Consider the following 14,591-nt stretch of genomic DNA (forward strand, 5'->3'; position numbering starts at 1 on the left):
AAATAGTAATTATTCAGTTCAAATGAAACCTGTTTCTCATTTATCCCAGGCATATCAAATAAACATGCTTGTCTGAGGTCCTAGTTAGTTTGAACCTCTAAACTTAGCTGCACATTAGAATCACCTGGCATGCTTTAAAAAAAAAAAAAAGTATGCCTGGGCTGCACTCCAGACCACTTAAGCCAGACTACTGGGGCCCAGAGTATTTTTTAAAAGCTCCCTTGAGGATTCTAATGAGCAACCAAGGCTGAGAACCACTGCCCTTTGCCATCTCCCCCGTCCTATTTCTCTCTTTCCTACTTCATAAATCAAAGTAAAAGTAAAGAAACAAATCACAAAGATTTAAATTCCTGCGCCCACAACAAATCTCAAAGAAGGGATTCCTATCTGCCTCACTAAAATATTTCTATCATTTCCTCTAAAAAGCATAATATTTATGTCCTCTAAAATACAGCCCTGATTTGACACACTCAAACTAGACACTACTTCTTTTTAGGAGCCCTGCCCTTGTCACAAACTCTTTTATATAGCAATTACTTTATTCTCTTTGCTATTGGTACATCATTATCTCCTCTCTATACTTCCTTCTTTGTATTATTTGTACCTCTCTTATCTCCTCTTCTATACCCAAAGAGTTTATCTTAACTTTGTTGTATACCTCACATTTTTTTTAAATATATTTTATTGATTTTTTACAGAGAGGAAGGGAGAGAGATAGAGAGTTAGAAACATCGAAACATCGATGAGAGAGAAACATCGATCAGCTGCCTCCCGCACATCCCCCACTGGGGAAGTGCCTGCAACCCAGGTACATGCCCTTGACCGGAATCGAACCCGGGACCTTTCAGTCCGCAGGCCGACGCTCTATCCGCTGAGTCAAACCGGCTTTGGCTATACCTCACATTTTTAAAGTTCTACAGGTTACAAAGAATTTCTCCATTCATTATCTTATCAGGTAATAAAGTAATCTGGGCAAGAATTACTAGCCTACTTAAAGATAGTAAGTCAGGCCCAGCTGGGGTTGCTCAGTGGTTGAGCCTTGACCCACGCACCAAGAGATCGCTTGTTCAATTCCCAGTCAGGCCACAGGCCCAGATTGTGGACTCAATTCCCCGTTGAGAGGGAAGGGGGCATGCAGGAGGCAGCCAATCGATGTTGATGTTTCTCTCTCATCAATGTTTCTAGCTCTTTCCCTCTCTAAAATCAATGAAAACATTTTTAAGGAAAAAAAAGATAGTAAGTCAGATAAGTGTCTTGCCAAAGGCACCAAAAGGCATAAGGTCATGAGCAGTACAATGCACATATGAGAGGTACCTCCCACCCATCTCCCCACTGTTCTTACATACTACATTACAGAAATCAATTACTGTCTACATTCTAGCTACAGTTATAGCTAACATTCCTAAGTAGAGAGTAACAAACGCACAAAAACTTAAGTACAATTACAACTACAAACTGCCAGTTAAACAACAAGGATATAGTAATACATTCACACTTACGTCGGCTCCCTCCCAAGCTCCCACTGCAAAGACAGTGAAGAGATAAAGAGGGCCTTACCGAGCCCACAAAGAAAAAAGGAACAAATGAGAATATGACAGCAAAAATATTTTTGAAATTGGAGGACAGATAGAAAAGTGTTAACTGACTTGTTACCATAAAAATCTAAAAGCTAAACCAGTCAGAAGGGAATTGAATGTTAACTGATACTAAACATGTAGCTCCTAATCATAATAAGGCCCTAGACTTTTTTTTACCTTAAACTGGGAGTTCTTGTACTACTTAAAAATGAGAAGCATAGCCCAGGAGGGACAAGTCTAAGATCCTCAGGCTCTCTGATCAGTCCTTTCTGTATGCTTTGTATTCTAATGCCAAACTGCTTGTAACAAATATTACCAACTTCCTACCTGTGTACTCTTGTTCATGCTGCTCCTTCTAACTCAGTGGTTCTCAACCTTGGCTGCACATTAGAATCACCTGGGAATCTTTTTAAAATCCTGATTTCTGGGCCTCGTCGTCCGAGATGAAATTCTGTTTCTTTGTTATGGGGTGAGGCCACAACATTAGTGACAAAGAAACAGAATTTCCAGAGGATGAGGCCCAGAAATCAGGATTTTAAAAGATTCCCAGGCGATTCTAATGTGCAGCCAAGGTTGAGAACCACTGCTCTAACTCATTTTCTTTCAAGTCTCAGCTGATACGTCATCTCTTATAGAAAGCTTTTTTAATTTGGCGGTAGGACTGGATTTCAAATTCATCTTATTACCGCAAATGACACTTTGTTGAACTGAACTAATATACTAACTATACTAATAAAAGGGTAATATGCTAATTAGACCAGACGTCTTTCGGATGTCCTTCCAGACAAAGCCGCAGCTATGAGGGCTGAGGGCCGGCTGTGCGGGCCGGTCTGGGGGCACTGCCCCTTTCCCAGAGGCAGCGGCGGGAGAGGCCATGAAGCCTCAGTCCCAGAGCCATCGCAGAGGCTGGACAGTGTGACAGCGGTGCCTCAAGCTCCCATAGCCCCTCCCCAAGCTGTCCTGGCCCCAGATAGCCCCACCCCCATCAGTGGGCTGGGGCCAGGGCCAGCCCTAACAGGGCCGGGAGCTGCAGCAGCCAGCAGTGGCGGCAGCATCGGGGTGATGGGGGTGGCGCCTTCACTTGATCGGCCTGGTCACCTCCTGCAGAGGGAGGCCAAATTGCGGCTTAGCGGGGAGTGGGCCTAAGCCGTCAGTAGGACATCCCCTGAGGGCTCCTGAACTGTGAGAGGGGGCAGGCTGAATTGAGGGACCCCCCCACCCAATGCACCAATTTTCGTGCACCAGGCCTCTAGTCCAGCGGTGGGCAAACTATGGCCCAGGGCCGAATCCAGCCAGTTCAGCTGTTCTATCCAGCCCACAGAGCGGAAAGAGCGGAGGGTTCTCTTGCTCTCCCCTCCGCTCCTTCACCAGCAGCAGTGTTAACATGGCAACGTTGGGAAACACGGCCGCAGCTCCTTCTTCTGAGTCCAGTTTAAGAACCCATTGTGGCCCTCGAGTCAAAAAGTTTGCCCACCCCTGCTCTAGTCTATATATATAAAAGCCTAAGCGACCGGCCGACTGGTAGCTATGATGCGCACTGACCACCAGGGGGCAGATGCTCAACGAAGGAGCGGAAACCACAGACATGGAAACATGGAACAAAATGATGAACTTCAGAGGAAAGGGGAGAGGGGGTAGGGCGGGGAGAGATTAACCAAAGATCTTATATACATACTAGAGGCCCGGTACATGAGATTCCTGCACTCGAGGGGGTCCCTCAGCCCAGCCTGCGCACCTCTCGCAGTCTGGGAGCCCTAGGGGGATGTCTGACTGATGGCTCCCCAAGGGGAGTGGGCCTAAGCTGGCAGTCAGACACCCTTAGTGCTGCCGTGGAGGCAGGAGAGGCTCCGAACACCACTGCTACACTCACCAGCAATGAGCCCGGCTTCTGGCTAAGCAGTGCTGTGGGATCACACTGACATCCAGGGGGCAGCTTCTGCATTGAGCGTTAGCCCCCTGGTGGTCAATGCATATCATAGTGACCAGTCATTCCACTGTTCAGTTGATTTGCATATTAGCCTTTTATTATATAGAACTAGAGGCCCGGTGCACAAAATTTGTACACTCGGGGGGAGGGGAGTCCCTCAGCCCAGCCTGCGCCCTCTCGCAGTCTGGGACCCCTCAGGGGATGACCACCTGCTGGCTCAAGCATCTCCCCGGGAGGATTGGGCCTAAGATGGCAATCAGACATCCCTCTGGCAGCCCAGCAGCCCTCGGGGGATGTACACTTGCCAGCGGGGAGCAGGCCTAAACTGCAATCGGACATCCTTAGCGCTGCTGAGGAGGCAGAAGAGGCTCCCACCACCACCGCCACACTGGCAGCCATCAGCCTGGGTTGTGACTGAGCAGAGCTCCTCCCATGTGAGAGCACCCTGACCACCAGAGGGCAGCTCCTCCATTGAGCGTCTGCCCCCTGGTGGTCAGTGTGTGTCATAGTGACCAGTCATTCCCAGCCCTTCTGCTGTTAGGGTCAGTTTTCATATTTTTATTATATAGGATAGAGGCCTGGTGCACGGTTGGGGGCCGGCTGGTTTGCCCTGAAGGGTGTCCGGATCAGGGTGGGGGTCCCGCTGGGGTGCCTGGTCAGCCTGGGTGAGGAGCTGATGGCTGTTTGCAGCTGGTCACAGCCTCTTCATGGTCGGGGTCCCCACTGGGGTGCCTGGACAGTCTGGGTGAGGGGCTGAGGGCCGTTTTCAGGCTGACCAAGCCCCCGGGCGACGGAAGCTCCCAGCCTCTCCTTTTTTTCTTTTCTTTTTTAATTCTGGGATTTATTTACCTTCTATAATTGAAACTTTGTTGCCTTCAGTGGAGCTCAGAGCAGGCTGCGGTAGGCGGGAAGCTTGGCTTCCTCCATGACTGGAGCAACCAAGCCTCCTGCTCGCTCCAGCTCCATGGCTGCTGGCCGCCATCTTGGTTGGGTTAATTTGCATATAGTCGCTCTGATTGGCTGGTGGGCGTGGTTTAGTGTAGCAAAGGTACGGTCAATTTGCGTGTTTGTCTTTTATTAAATTAGACTAGTGACCCGTCATGGGAATTTGTGCAAGACCCAGGACCTCTCCCCCCCACACACACCCCTGCACCATGGGACCGCCCCGAGTCCCAGAATCCGGCCCCGCATGGCCGGCGCGCCATGGGATAGCCCCAAGTCCTGGAGTGCCGCCCCGATGCCCCGCCTCCGGGCCGCGCTCGTGGGGCCATGAAAACATCGGCATAAGTCACACAAAAATGGCCACCGGGACTCCTGCGGGGCCGCAGGAACCCCTAAGGAAGCCACATGGAGCAGCCTCCAGCCCCACCCCCACAGCCCCGCATCCCACCGCTTCAAGGAGGCGCCCCACCTGCCGCCTCCCACCGCTGCAAGGAGGCGCCCCACCTGCCGCCTCCCACCGCTGCAAGGAGGCGCCCTGCCTCCCTGGAGAAACTGCAGGAACCCCAGCGGCAGGCACGTGAAGCAGCTGGCCCCGCCCCCACTGTGCACGCCTCCATCTTGTGATGGTGTTGTGGAGGGTTAATTTGTATATTCCCTCTTTATTATATAGGATAGGACTGGAGGATAGGTGCGGTCCCTCAGCCTGGCCTGCGCCCTCTTGCAATCCGAGACCCCTCAGGGGATGACAGAGAGCTGGTTTCAGCCTGATCCCCGCAGGCCAGGCCAAGGGACCCCACCGGTGAACAAATCTGTTCACAGGTCCTCTAGTATAAATATAAAGCACCAAGACTGTCCTAGCTGTTTTGGCCGTGGATAGAGCATGGGCCTTCAGTTGAAGGGTCCTGGGTTTGATTCCAGTCAAGGACACAAGCCCAGGTTTCCAGCTTGATCCCCAGAAGTGGGTGTGTAGGAGACAGCTAATCACTGATTCTCATCAGTGATGTTTCCATCTCTCTCTCCCTCTCTCTTCCTCTCTGAAATCATTAAAAATATATTTTTTAAATGAAGTCTGTTTAAAAAAAAAAAAAGGTACCAAGCCCTAGCTGGTTTGCCTCAGTGGGTAGAGCGTTGGCCTGCGGACTTAAGGGTTTCGGGTTCCATTCTGGTTAAGGGCACATGCCCAAGTTGTGGGCTCAATCCCCAGTAGAGAGCGTGCAGGAGGCAGCCGATCAATGATTCTCTCATCACTGATGTTCTCTCCCTCCCTCTCCCTTCCTCTCAGAAATCAATAAAAATATACCTTTTTTTTAAAGTACCAAGACAAAAAGTACCATTTATTGAGTGCTTTGGTGGATGGTTCAAGCAGTGTCTACACATATCAGTTTACTTAATCTTTCCAATAACCCACTGAGTTAGGTATTAATTATGAAGTACAGTGGAGCCTTGACTTATGAATGTCCCCACTAACAAGTTTTTTTGAGATATCAGCTGTCTCTCGGCGGATTTTTTGCATTGAGTTGATAGAGTAATAATAATTTGAGTTAACGAGCTCCTTAATGAGCTCGGTCTCCGAACGAATTAAACTCGTAAGTCAAGGCCCCACTGTACAGAGAGAGATTAAGCCAGCGGTTCTCAACCTATGGGTCGCAACCCCTTTGGCGGTCAAACGACCCTTTCACAGGGGTCTCCTAAGACCATCCTGCATATCAGATATTTACATTACAATTCATAACAGTAGCAACATTACAGTTATGAAGTAGCAACGAAAATAATTTTATGGTTGAGTCACAACATGAGGAACTGTATTAAAGGGCCAGAAGGTTGAGAACCACTGGGTTAAGCGTCTTGCCTATGGGCACAGCTACTAAGTGGTGAGTCACAGACTGGAACTCCGTGTGGCTCCAGAGCCAATATTCTTAACCATAAGGCTAAGCTTTATAAATGCCAATGCCTTCCAAATCTGGATTCCCGAATTTTCAAACTTCAACCCTGAATTTCCAAATACCTTCTGGATATCTCTACTTGAATGCCCTTCAAAATTAACACAACTGAAATCACTATCTCCCTCTTGCTTTTTCCAACAAAAGCTACACACCACACTTCCTTGTACAGTAGTTCCCCACCCCCCTTATGTATGGGAATACATCCCAAGGCCCCCAGTGGATGCCTGAAAGCATAGACAGTACCTAACCCTAAATATACTATCTTTTTCTATGCCTACAAACATATAATAAAGTGTAATTTGTAAATTTGGCACAGAAAGAAATTAGCAACAATAACTAATAATAAAATAGAATTTTAACAAAATAGTGTAATAAAAGTTATGTGAATGTGGTGTCTCTTTCAGCAAACTAGCACAAATTTCTTTTTCCTTCTTCACAACTTCAGATAGAAGATTCAGTCTTACTATAGATCTTAACAAGTTTAGCATAGGATTATTTCTGTCCTTAACTTGAGAATTTCCACCTTTTCACTTTATAGCTCCTTTGGCATAACCAAATTGCCAGCATCACTACTCTTTGGAGCCATTATTAAGTAAAATAAGGGTTACTTGAACACAAGCACTGCAATACTGTGACAGTTGATCTGATAACCAAGATGGCTACTACCTACCTAATGGGTGGGTAGCATATACAATATCAATATATAGGACAAACAGATGATTACCATCCAGAGCGAGATGGAGAGGGACAGCCTGAGGTTCCAGCATGCTACTCATAACAAGGCACACTTTAAAACTTATTCATTCTTAACTTCTGAAATTTTCCATTTAATATTTTCAGATCATAGCTAACCGCATGGGTACCTGAAACCATGCAAAGCACAACCATAAATAAGAGGGACTACTGTATTGCCTATTTGGGTTAATAAACGCCATTCATTACTCAAAGTAGGAACCTAAGTATGAATAATTTTCATCAATGTCTCTCATCCCCACATTCACCAAATTATGTTGTTCCTAACTCTCAAACTAACTTAATGATACTCTCATCACTTCTCACAACTGGGCATTAACTTCAATGCGTTCTAAAAATGAATCTAACCATGTCATAACCTACAATGGTTCCCTACCATTGACTTCTTAGAAAAATATATTATGGCCATGGCTGGTGTGCCTCAGTTAGCTGGAGCATTCTTCTGTATACCAGATGGTGGTGAGTTCAATATCAGGTCAGGCACATGCCCGGTTGCAGGCTCGATTCCCAGTAGTGGGTGTGCAGCAGACAGCCAATTAATGTTTCACTCTCACACAGATGTATTTCTCTCTCCCCCTCTCCCTTACTCTCTCTCTAGAAATCAATTTAAAGGTGTGGCTCAGTGGTTGAGCAATGACCTCTGAACCAGGAGATCACCATTCGATTCCCGAGAAGGGCACATGTCCCAGTTACAGGCGTGATCCCCAGTGTAGGGCATGCAGAAGGCAGCTGATCAATAATTCTCTCTCATCATTGATGTTTCTATCCCTCTCTCCTTCTTCCTTCCTCTCTGAAATCAATAAAAATATTTTTTATTTAAAATAAAAATCAATTTTAAAAAACACAAATCTTATATAAATCCACTCATTCATTATAAAAAAATGTTTTGCTAAAGCAAATCTTTGACAGAAGATAGAGCATCATGTAGCATTACTGAAGTTAGTCAGCTGAAATAGAACCAACGTATGTACTCATAGCCCACAAAGAGATTTGCTGAATTTACTTCTTATAGAGAACTCATATAAAGGCAATTATCTTCTGGGGCTATTAAAATTCCAACTTATACTGTGTTTATTATCTTTCATGGAAGAATAATTGAGACTAGGAAGGCTGCATGTACCAAGGTTAGTCAAAAAACAGGAAGTGGTTTGAATCATTTATAATCCAAAGCAGAGACATACAGAAAATTTTACATTTTATCCAAATTAATGCATGAATACATGCCAATTCAGTAGTAAAAAAAATATTTTCTAACTCTAACACAGTGGTATGAGTTTTATCCATAAAACTCCATAATCCATTGATTAATATACACGTCTTCATTTACTTATATACGTGTACTACACGAACAATCCATATACAGTTCTTGAGGATTATGCAGTTTAACCTGGTTAGTTTTCTATATTCTAAGACTTCTAGAGCAGGCAGCTCTGGGCTTTAAGTCTAAACAAGAAGTTGTTACATCAGACAATCTATCAGTAAGAATTCTCTCAATCTGAACTTTGCTACAACTGGAATATTATGATCTTTTTCTCATTTATGATCACTGTACAAACTTTTCAAATCAAATCAAAGTCAATGCCTATCTAGGACAGGGGTAGGGAACGCCTGGCCTGTGGGCCACCCACGAAATCATTTGGTCGGGCCCTGCCAAGGCAACCATAGGCGGGACTTGAAATTCAATAAATCTAGTAGCTTTTTTCATAGCAACATAAATTTATATTAAGTGAATTATAATAAGTGAATGATGTGTAAATATCCAAATGGCCCTTGGCAAAAAAAAGGTTCCCCAACCTGATCTAGGAAAAGGATAAAGGGAGAAATTCATAAAGAAATGTAAAATCAGAGTATTTAGCTAAAAACAATAAGCAGCTTTGGAATTTGGCTTTTCACTGTGACAAGATCTGGAACCCACTTAAAAAACTGAAGAGACATGAATTTCTCTTACACATATACTGTATTACAATATCCACTGATTAATATACACATGTCTTCATTTACTTATATACGTATACTACACGAACAATCCATATACAGAATAGACTAAACTTCATTCTGACATTTAGCTACACCAATACACTGAAATATATTTACCAACATTTATATTTCCATCTACATTTGAATGATATCTATTATCCTTTGTATATAAACACTAAGTCAGTGAACATTTTTTAAAGTAATAAATAATGAGCATGTTAATATTAAGCACCTATGAGACTTAAGAGAATTAGCATTCATTGTGTACCTACTATACCAAGTAGATACAAGAACTGTTAGATACTTTAAATATGTTTACCACTCAGTCTTCACAACCACCCTATGAAATATTAATCTTAATTTACAAATGAGGAAGCAGAAGTTCATGAAGTTTAGATAGTGAGTTAGTGAGCTAAAATTCAAAATTCAGAACTACCTAAAAGCCCTTTCTCTTGCCACATGCTCTCAAAAAACTATAAAAACAAAAAACAGCCTAAACCGGTTTGGCTCAGTGGATAGAGCGTCGGCCTGCGGACTGAAGGGTCCCAGGTTCGATTCCGGTCAAGGGCATGTACCTTGGTGGCGGGCACATCCCCAGTAGGAGATGTGCAGGAGGCAGCTGATCGATGTTTCTCTCTCATCGATGTTTCTAACTCTCTATCCTTCTCCCTTCCTCTCTGCAAAAAATCAATTAAAAAAAAAACAGCCCTAGCTGGTTTGGCTCAGTGGATAGAGCATCGGCCTGCAGATTGAAGGATCCCGGGTTCAGTTCCGGGCAAGGGCACATGCCCAGGTTGCAGGCTCGATTCCCATTGTGGGGCATGCAGGAGGCAGCCAATCAATGATTCTCTTTCATCATGGATGTTTTTTATCTCTCTCTTCCTCTCCCTCCCTCTCTGAAACCAACAGAAGTATTTTTTTAAGTATATATATATATGGGGAGCTATTTCAAGAACAGAAAAACACCACCAGCAATAATTAAATGAATAAGAAAATACTGAACAAATTAACAATACTTTATTCATCTTTTTAAGAATTTTATTGGTTTTTAGAAAGAGAAGAAGGGGCAGGGAGAAACATAAACATGGATGTGAGAGCAGAACATCAATCAACTACCTCCTGCATGCCCTTCCCCCCCACCCCCCATGATCAAGCCAGCATCCCAGGCATAGGCCCTGAAGGGGAATCATCGGAACTGGCAACCTTTAGGTGCATGGGATTACACCCAACCGAGCCACAGTGGCCAGGACAACAATACTTTATTCTTTTTTATTTTTAATATATGTATCTTTAAATATGTTTTTGTTGATTTCTAAGAGGAAAGGAGAGGGAGAGAGAGATAGAAACATCAATGATTAAAGAATCACTGATCAGCTGCCTCCTGCACACCCCACAATGGGGACTGAACCCAAAACCTGGGCATGTGCCCTTGACCAGAACTGAACCCGGGACCCTTCAGTCCGTAGGCTGAAGCTCTATCCACTGAGCTAAACGAGCGAGGGCAATACTTTATTCTTATATAAAAGTAAAAACTAGATGAATTCTATGGGGTAGCAAAAGCAGGTAAATCAGGAAAAAATCCTAAGAAGTTTAAATTTGGAGTTAAGTTGAAAAAATTTAGCAGGTTTTAAGTAAAAAAAGAACAAAAAAATAAGAAGAATATTTACAGAGATTTACAAGTAAACAAGAACATTTTTTTTAACTTTCTGAACATTAAATAGTGTCCTAAGCACTTTTATAAACACTTAATCCTCAAATTCAGTACAATTATTATCCCCATTTGGCAAAAGGAAAAACTGGAACAGAAATGTTAAGTAATTTAGTCAAGGCTACAGAATTTTGTTTGCCATAACTCTTATATGTATACTAGAGGCCTGGTGCACAGGTGGGATTGGGCCCACCCTCCCTGATCTGGGCCCAGACAGCCAGCCGGGGGAGGGGCCACCGATCAGGAGGTTGGCCAGCAGGCCCCATCCCCTGGTCAAACACCTGGTCAAGGGGACAATTTCCATACTAGCCTTTTATTATATAGGATATTTTTTTAAATCCTCACCTGAGGGCATGCTTAATGATTGTAGACAGAGGGGGAGGGAGAGAGAAACATTGATGGGTTGCCTTCCCATATGCCCCAACCAGGATCACATGGTATGTGCCCTGACAGGAAATCAAACCCTGCAACCTTTCACTATACAGGATGATGCTCCAACCAACTGAGCCACACCAGCCAGGGCCTACATATTTTTATTTATATATTCAATACTCACTGTATAGGCATCTGCAATTGTATCCAATCCCATTCCTTTCTAACTAACAAATGCCCCAACAAAGTCATCCCAAATCAGTTCTATGCATCTACCTTTCCACTTATATTATGCACCTAAAAACCTCCCCTTTAGAAATCTACCATCAGAGTAACTACTTTTTTCCCTTCATGAACAGGCACATACATATATGTCCAATTTCCCCAACCACTTATAACAAATTCTAGCACATGTTATTTTTCTCAAACATGGCCTCCGGATATTATAAAATTCCATGAGACTACTCTTTTTATGGAAAACACTTTTAAGACTTGTTAACATGGCTTTTTATAGAAATCCAAATACATATACTATAATACCACTTATTCAAAGCTCAAAATCATAAAAACAGTACTGCATATTGTTTAAAGTTACAAGCATATACTAAAAAGCATGAAGATACGTATGAAAATGATAAAACCAAATCAAAGATAATATTAATGGAAGGAGGAAGGTTGGAGAAATACAATCCAGAATGGACATAGAGGAGGCTTCAACTCTCTTTGTAAAGTTTTATTTCTTAAACCGAGTGAGGGATACATCATAATTATTCTTTACACCCTCTCGAATTTGAAATATTTTTAAATGAATTTAAGAGGATATCCAATTACTAATGATTGGTAATATAAACTATAATGTCCAAGGTGCAGTAACTGATCATTGTTCTATCTAGGGCACCCCTCCTGTTCCTTAAGCCAAGGAAAGAAACATTACAAGCCAAAGCTTTCTCTTAGACATACCTTAGATATGGTTCCAGGTTTATATTCGAGAGCCATACACAGTCCATTCCTTTCACAACTCTCACATCAACAAAAATTAAATCCCTTATTTTATCTCTGTATCCCTAAACCGCCATGTACTCACTTACATGCCTTGTTTACTCACACAGGAAACGAGAATAACGACCTTTCCTGATGTGTCTGTGTTAAAACACAAGTGAGCTGGTAGTGCCCGCGCTACTATTTCCACCTGGCTAAAGGCGCAGGCGTCTGTATCAGAAATCTGTGCCTGAGTCTCACTCACGCATACACGCTCACTTTCCAAACGAAACTTATGAATCTAAATGAAGTCGCTCATTAAACCTCAAATGAAATGTCACCTCCACGAAACGTCACTTGGCCAGGGCGGTCCCAAAACACTGCCCTCCGGAGCCCCGAGCGCCCACCCGCCGCGGGCTGGAAGTCCGGCCCCTGGACCCGCGTGTACACCGCCCCGAACGGCGCTCCTCCGGGGGGAGACGCACGCACACCTCCGAATCCCGACTTCCGTTCACTGCGGTCACACACACGGAAAGGGCCTGAAGTCTCCCCTCATCGGGAACCCAAGGGAATCGGCATGTTCACACCCCGCAGGTTCCGACTTTCTCGGCACTGCGGGGACGAGGTCTAGTCTTCCATGGCGTCCGCCAGAGTCCCAAAGTCGTCGACGGCACAGTTCAGGCAGCGAGCCCGCCCACTGCCCTCCCTCCCTCCCTCCCTCCCCCCACTCCAGGGCAGCCTACCCACCCCCATTCCCATTCCCATTCCCATCCCCACCCCCATTCCCATTCCCATTCCCAATCCCAATCCCAATCCCAATCCCACTCCCACTCCCACTCCCGGCGCCGAGCCCGCCAGCACCTGCAAGTCCTCCTAACAGTCGGGGACCCGCTTCCACCCTCAAGCGGGGAGAGCCAGGATGCTGGCAAGGACGCTCGCCTCCGGCCGCCAGCCTCTCTCATCTGGCTGAAGGCAGATCCGACACTTTCTCCAGGACCGACCCGGGGACCTGGCCTTCCTCAGGCCCGGAGCCGAGGCCTCCTCACTTCTCCCGCCCGGAGGACCAACCTACCCCGGACGCCCAAGGCCCGAGAGGCAACTCCCGCCACTCCCCAGCTCGCTAGTCTCTCCGAACCGGCGGTGGCGCTGAAAAGCCGAGTCCCCCGGCCCCCCTCCATCAGGTTCCGGGCCCCCCTGCCCAGCCAAGCCCGAGCCCCCTGCCTGCCCTCCGCCGCCACCCGCTCCCGTTACGACGTTTCCCTTCCTCCGGAGGCCGAGTCGCGGGGCTGGGCGGCTTCCTTCCCCGGCATCCTGCGGGCCCGGCCCCTCCCGCAGCGGACCGGGCCCCCGCCCGGCGCGCCGCACACTCACCGCTGAGCGCCGAGGCCTGCAGGGTGGCCCCTGAAGTACCGTCGATGACTTTGATGGTCCCGCGACTGGTGACGGCCAGAATGGCGTTGAGCGCCGGGTGGTAGGAGAGGCTGTGCAGCCCGTCGGGGTCGCAGCGCATGCAGCCGTCCCGCAGCACCAGCCACTCCGAGGCCCCGGCCGCCCCCGCCGCCGACGAGCAGCCCGGGCCCGAGGCCGCCGCAGCCGCAGCCGCCATCTTCCGGCCTGCGCTCAGCACAATCACACTGGGAAGCGGCTCAGTGACAGTCCCGGGAGGTGCACCACCGCCGCCAGTCACCATCCGGGGCCAGGGGGCAAGCGAGCGCGTTAGCCGGAAGTGAAGTCAGCCGCCGGCACGCACGCCGGACGTCGGCCGCGCTCCCCCAGGGGCCCAGCTCGGAGGGGCCCAGCGCGGAGGAGGCAGGCGGGGGAGGGCGCAAGAGAGCGAGGGGGCGGGGCGGGGGCGGCGGGAGCATGCGCGGAGGGTCCGCGCGTGCCACGCGCCGCCGGTCCGGCCAGCGCTGCGTCCTCAACGTCCCAGATTTTCGGCGAGCCCTGGGCGTGGCCGGGCTCCGCCCCGCGCCGGGACTCCGGGCGAGGGAGGTGGGGCGCCTGTGTATTTCCGCTGGGCGGGGGCCCCTCCCGGTCTACCTGTCGGAGACGCCCCGAGGCCCTCCGCTCGGTTCCAGCCGCGCCCGAACGGTTCCCGGCGCACGCGGTGCAGCTCTTCCGCGGCGGCCGGAAGGAGACCTGCGGGCCTGGGCCGCGGCTCCAATCTGAGAATAAACCGTGAAAAATCTCTGGTCTGGATTTGGAGAAACTGGGCGATCTCCCCAAACCCGTGCCTCCTACAACGCCCCACCCCCCAGTTTCCGAATCTTTTTGTTGAGTAAAAATGCCAGATCTGAGATGCTGGGAGCTCATAAGTCTAGTTTCTCTACCACATTCCACACAACTCGAGTTACGTGAATTGTTAGTAAGTGTGCGTGGGTGTTGTGGGGACTCTAGCCAAGTAAATGTACTCT

At 47.3% G+C, this 14,591-nt stretch overlaps 1 protein-coding gene across 3 annotated transcripts in view; it reads right to left on the reverse strand.

The window, feature by feature from the left end:
- Window positions 1-13,886, reverse strand: part of BIRC6 (baculoviral IAP repeat containing 6) — a 180,878-nt gene extending 166,992 nt beyond the window's left edge. For all 3 annotated transcript variants that reach the window (XM_081100815.1, XM_081100814.1, XM_081100813.1), the window contains exon 1: window positions 13,549-13,886. In XM_081100815.1, the coding sequence (XP_080956941.1) occupies window positions 13,549-13,867 (319 nt within the window). In that variant the 5' untranslated portion in view covers window positions 13,868-13,886. The remainder of the gene's footprint in view (window positions 1-13,548) is intronic.
- Between the last annotated feature and the right edge of the window lie 705 nt (window positions 13,887-14,591).

Source organism: Myotis nattereri (assembly GCF_964212035.1).
Source record: "Myotis nattereri genome assembly, chromosome: 10".
In the NCBI taxonomy this organism is placed as follows: Eukaryota; Metazoa; Chordata; class Mammalia; order Chiroptera; family Vespertilionidae; genus Myotis; species Myotis nattereri.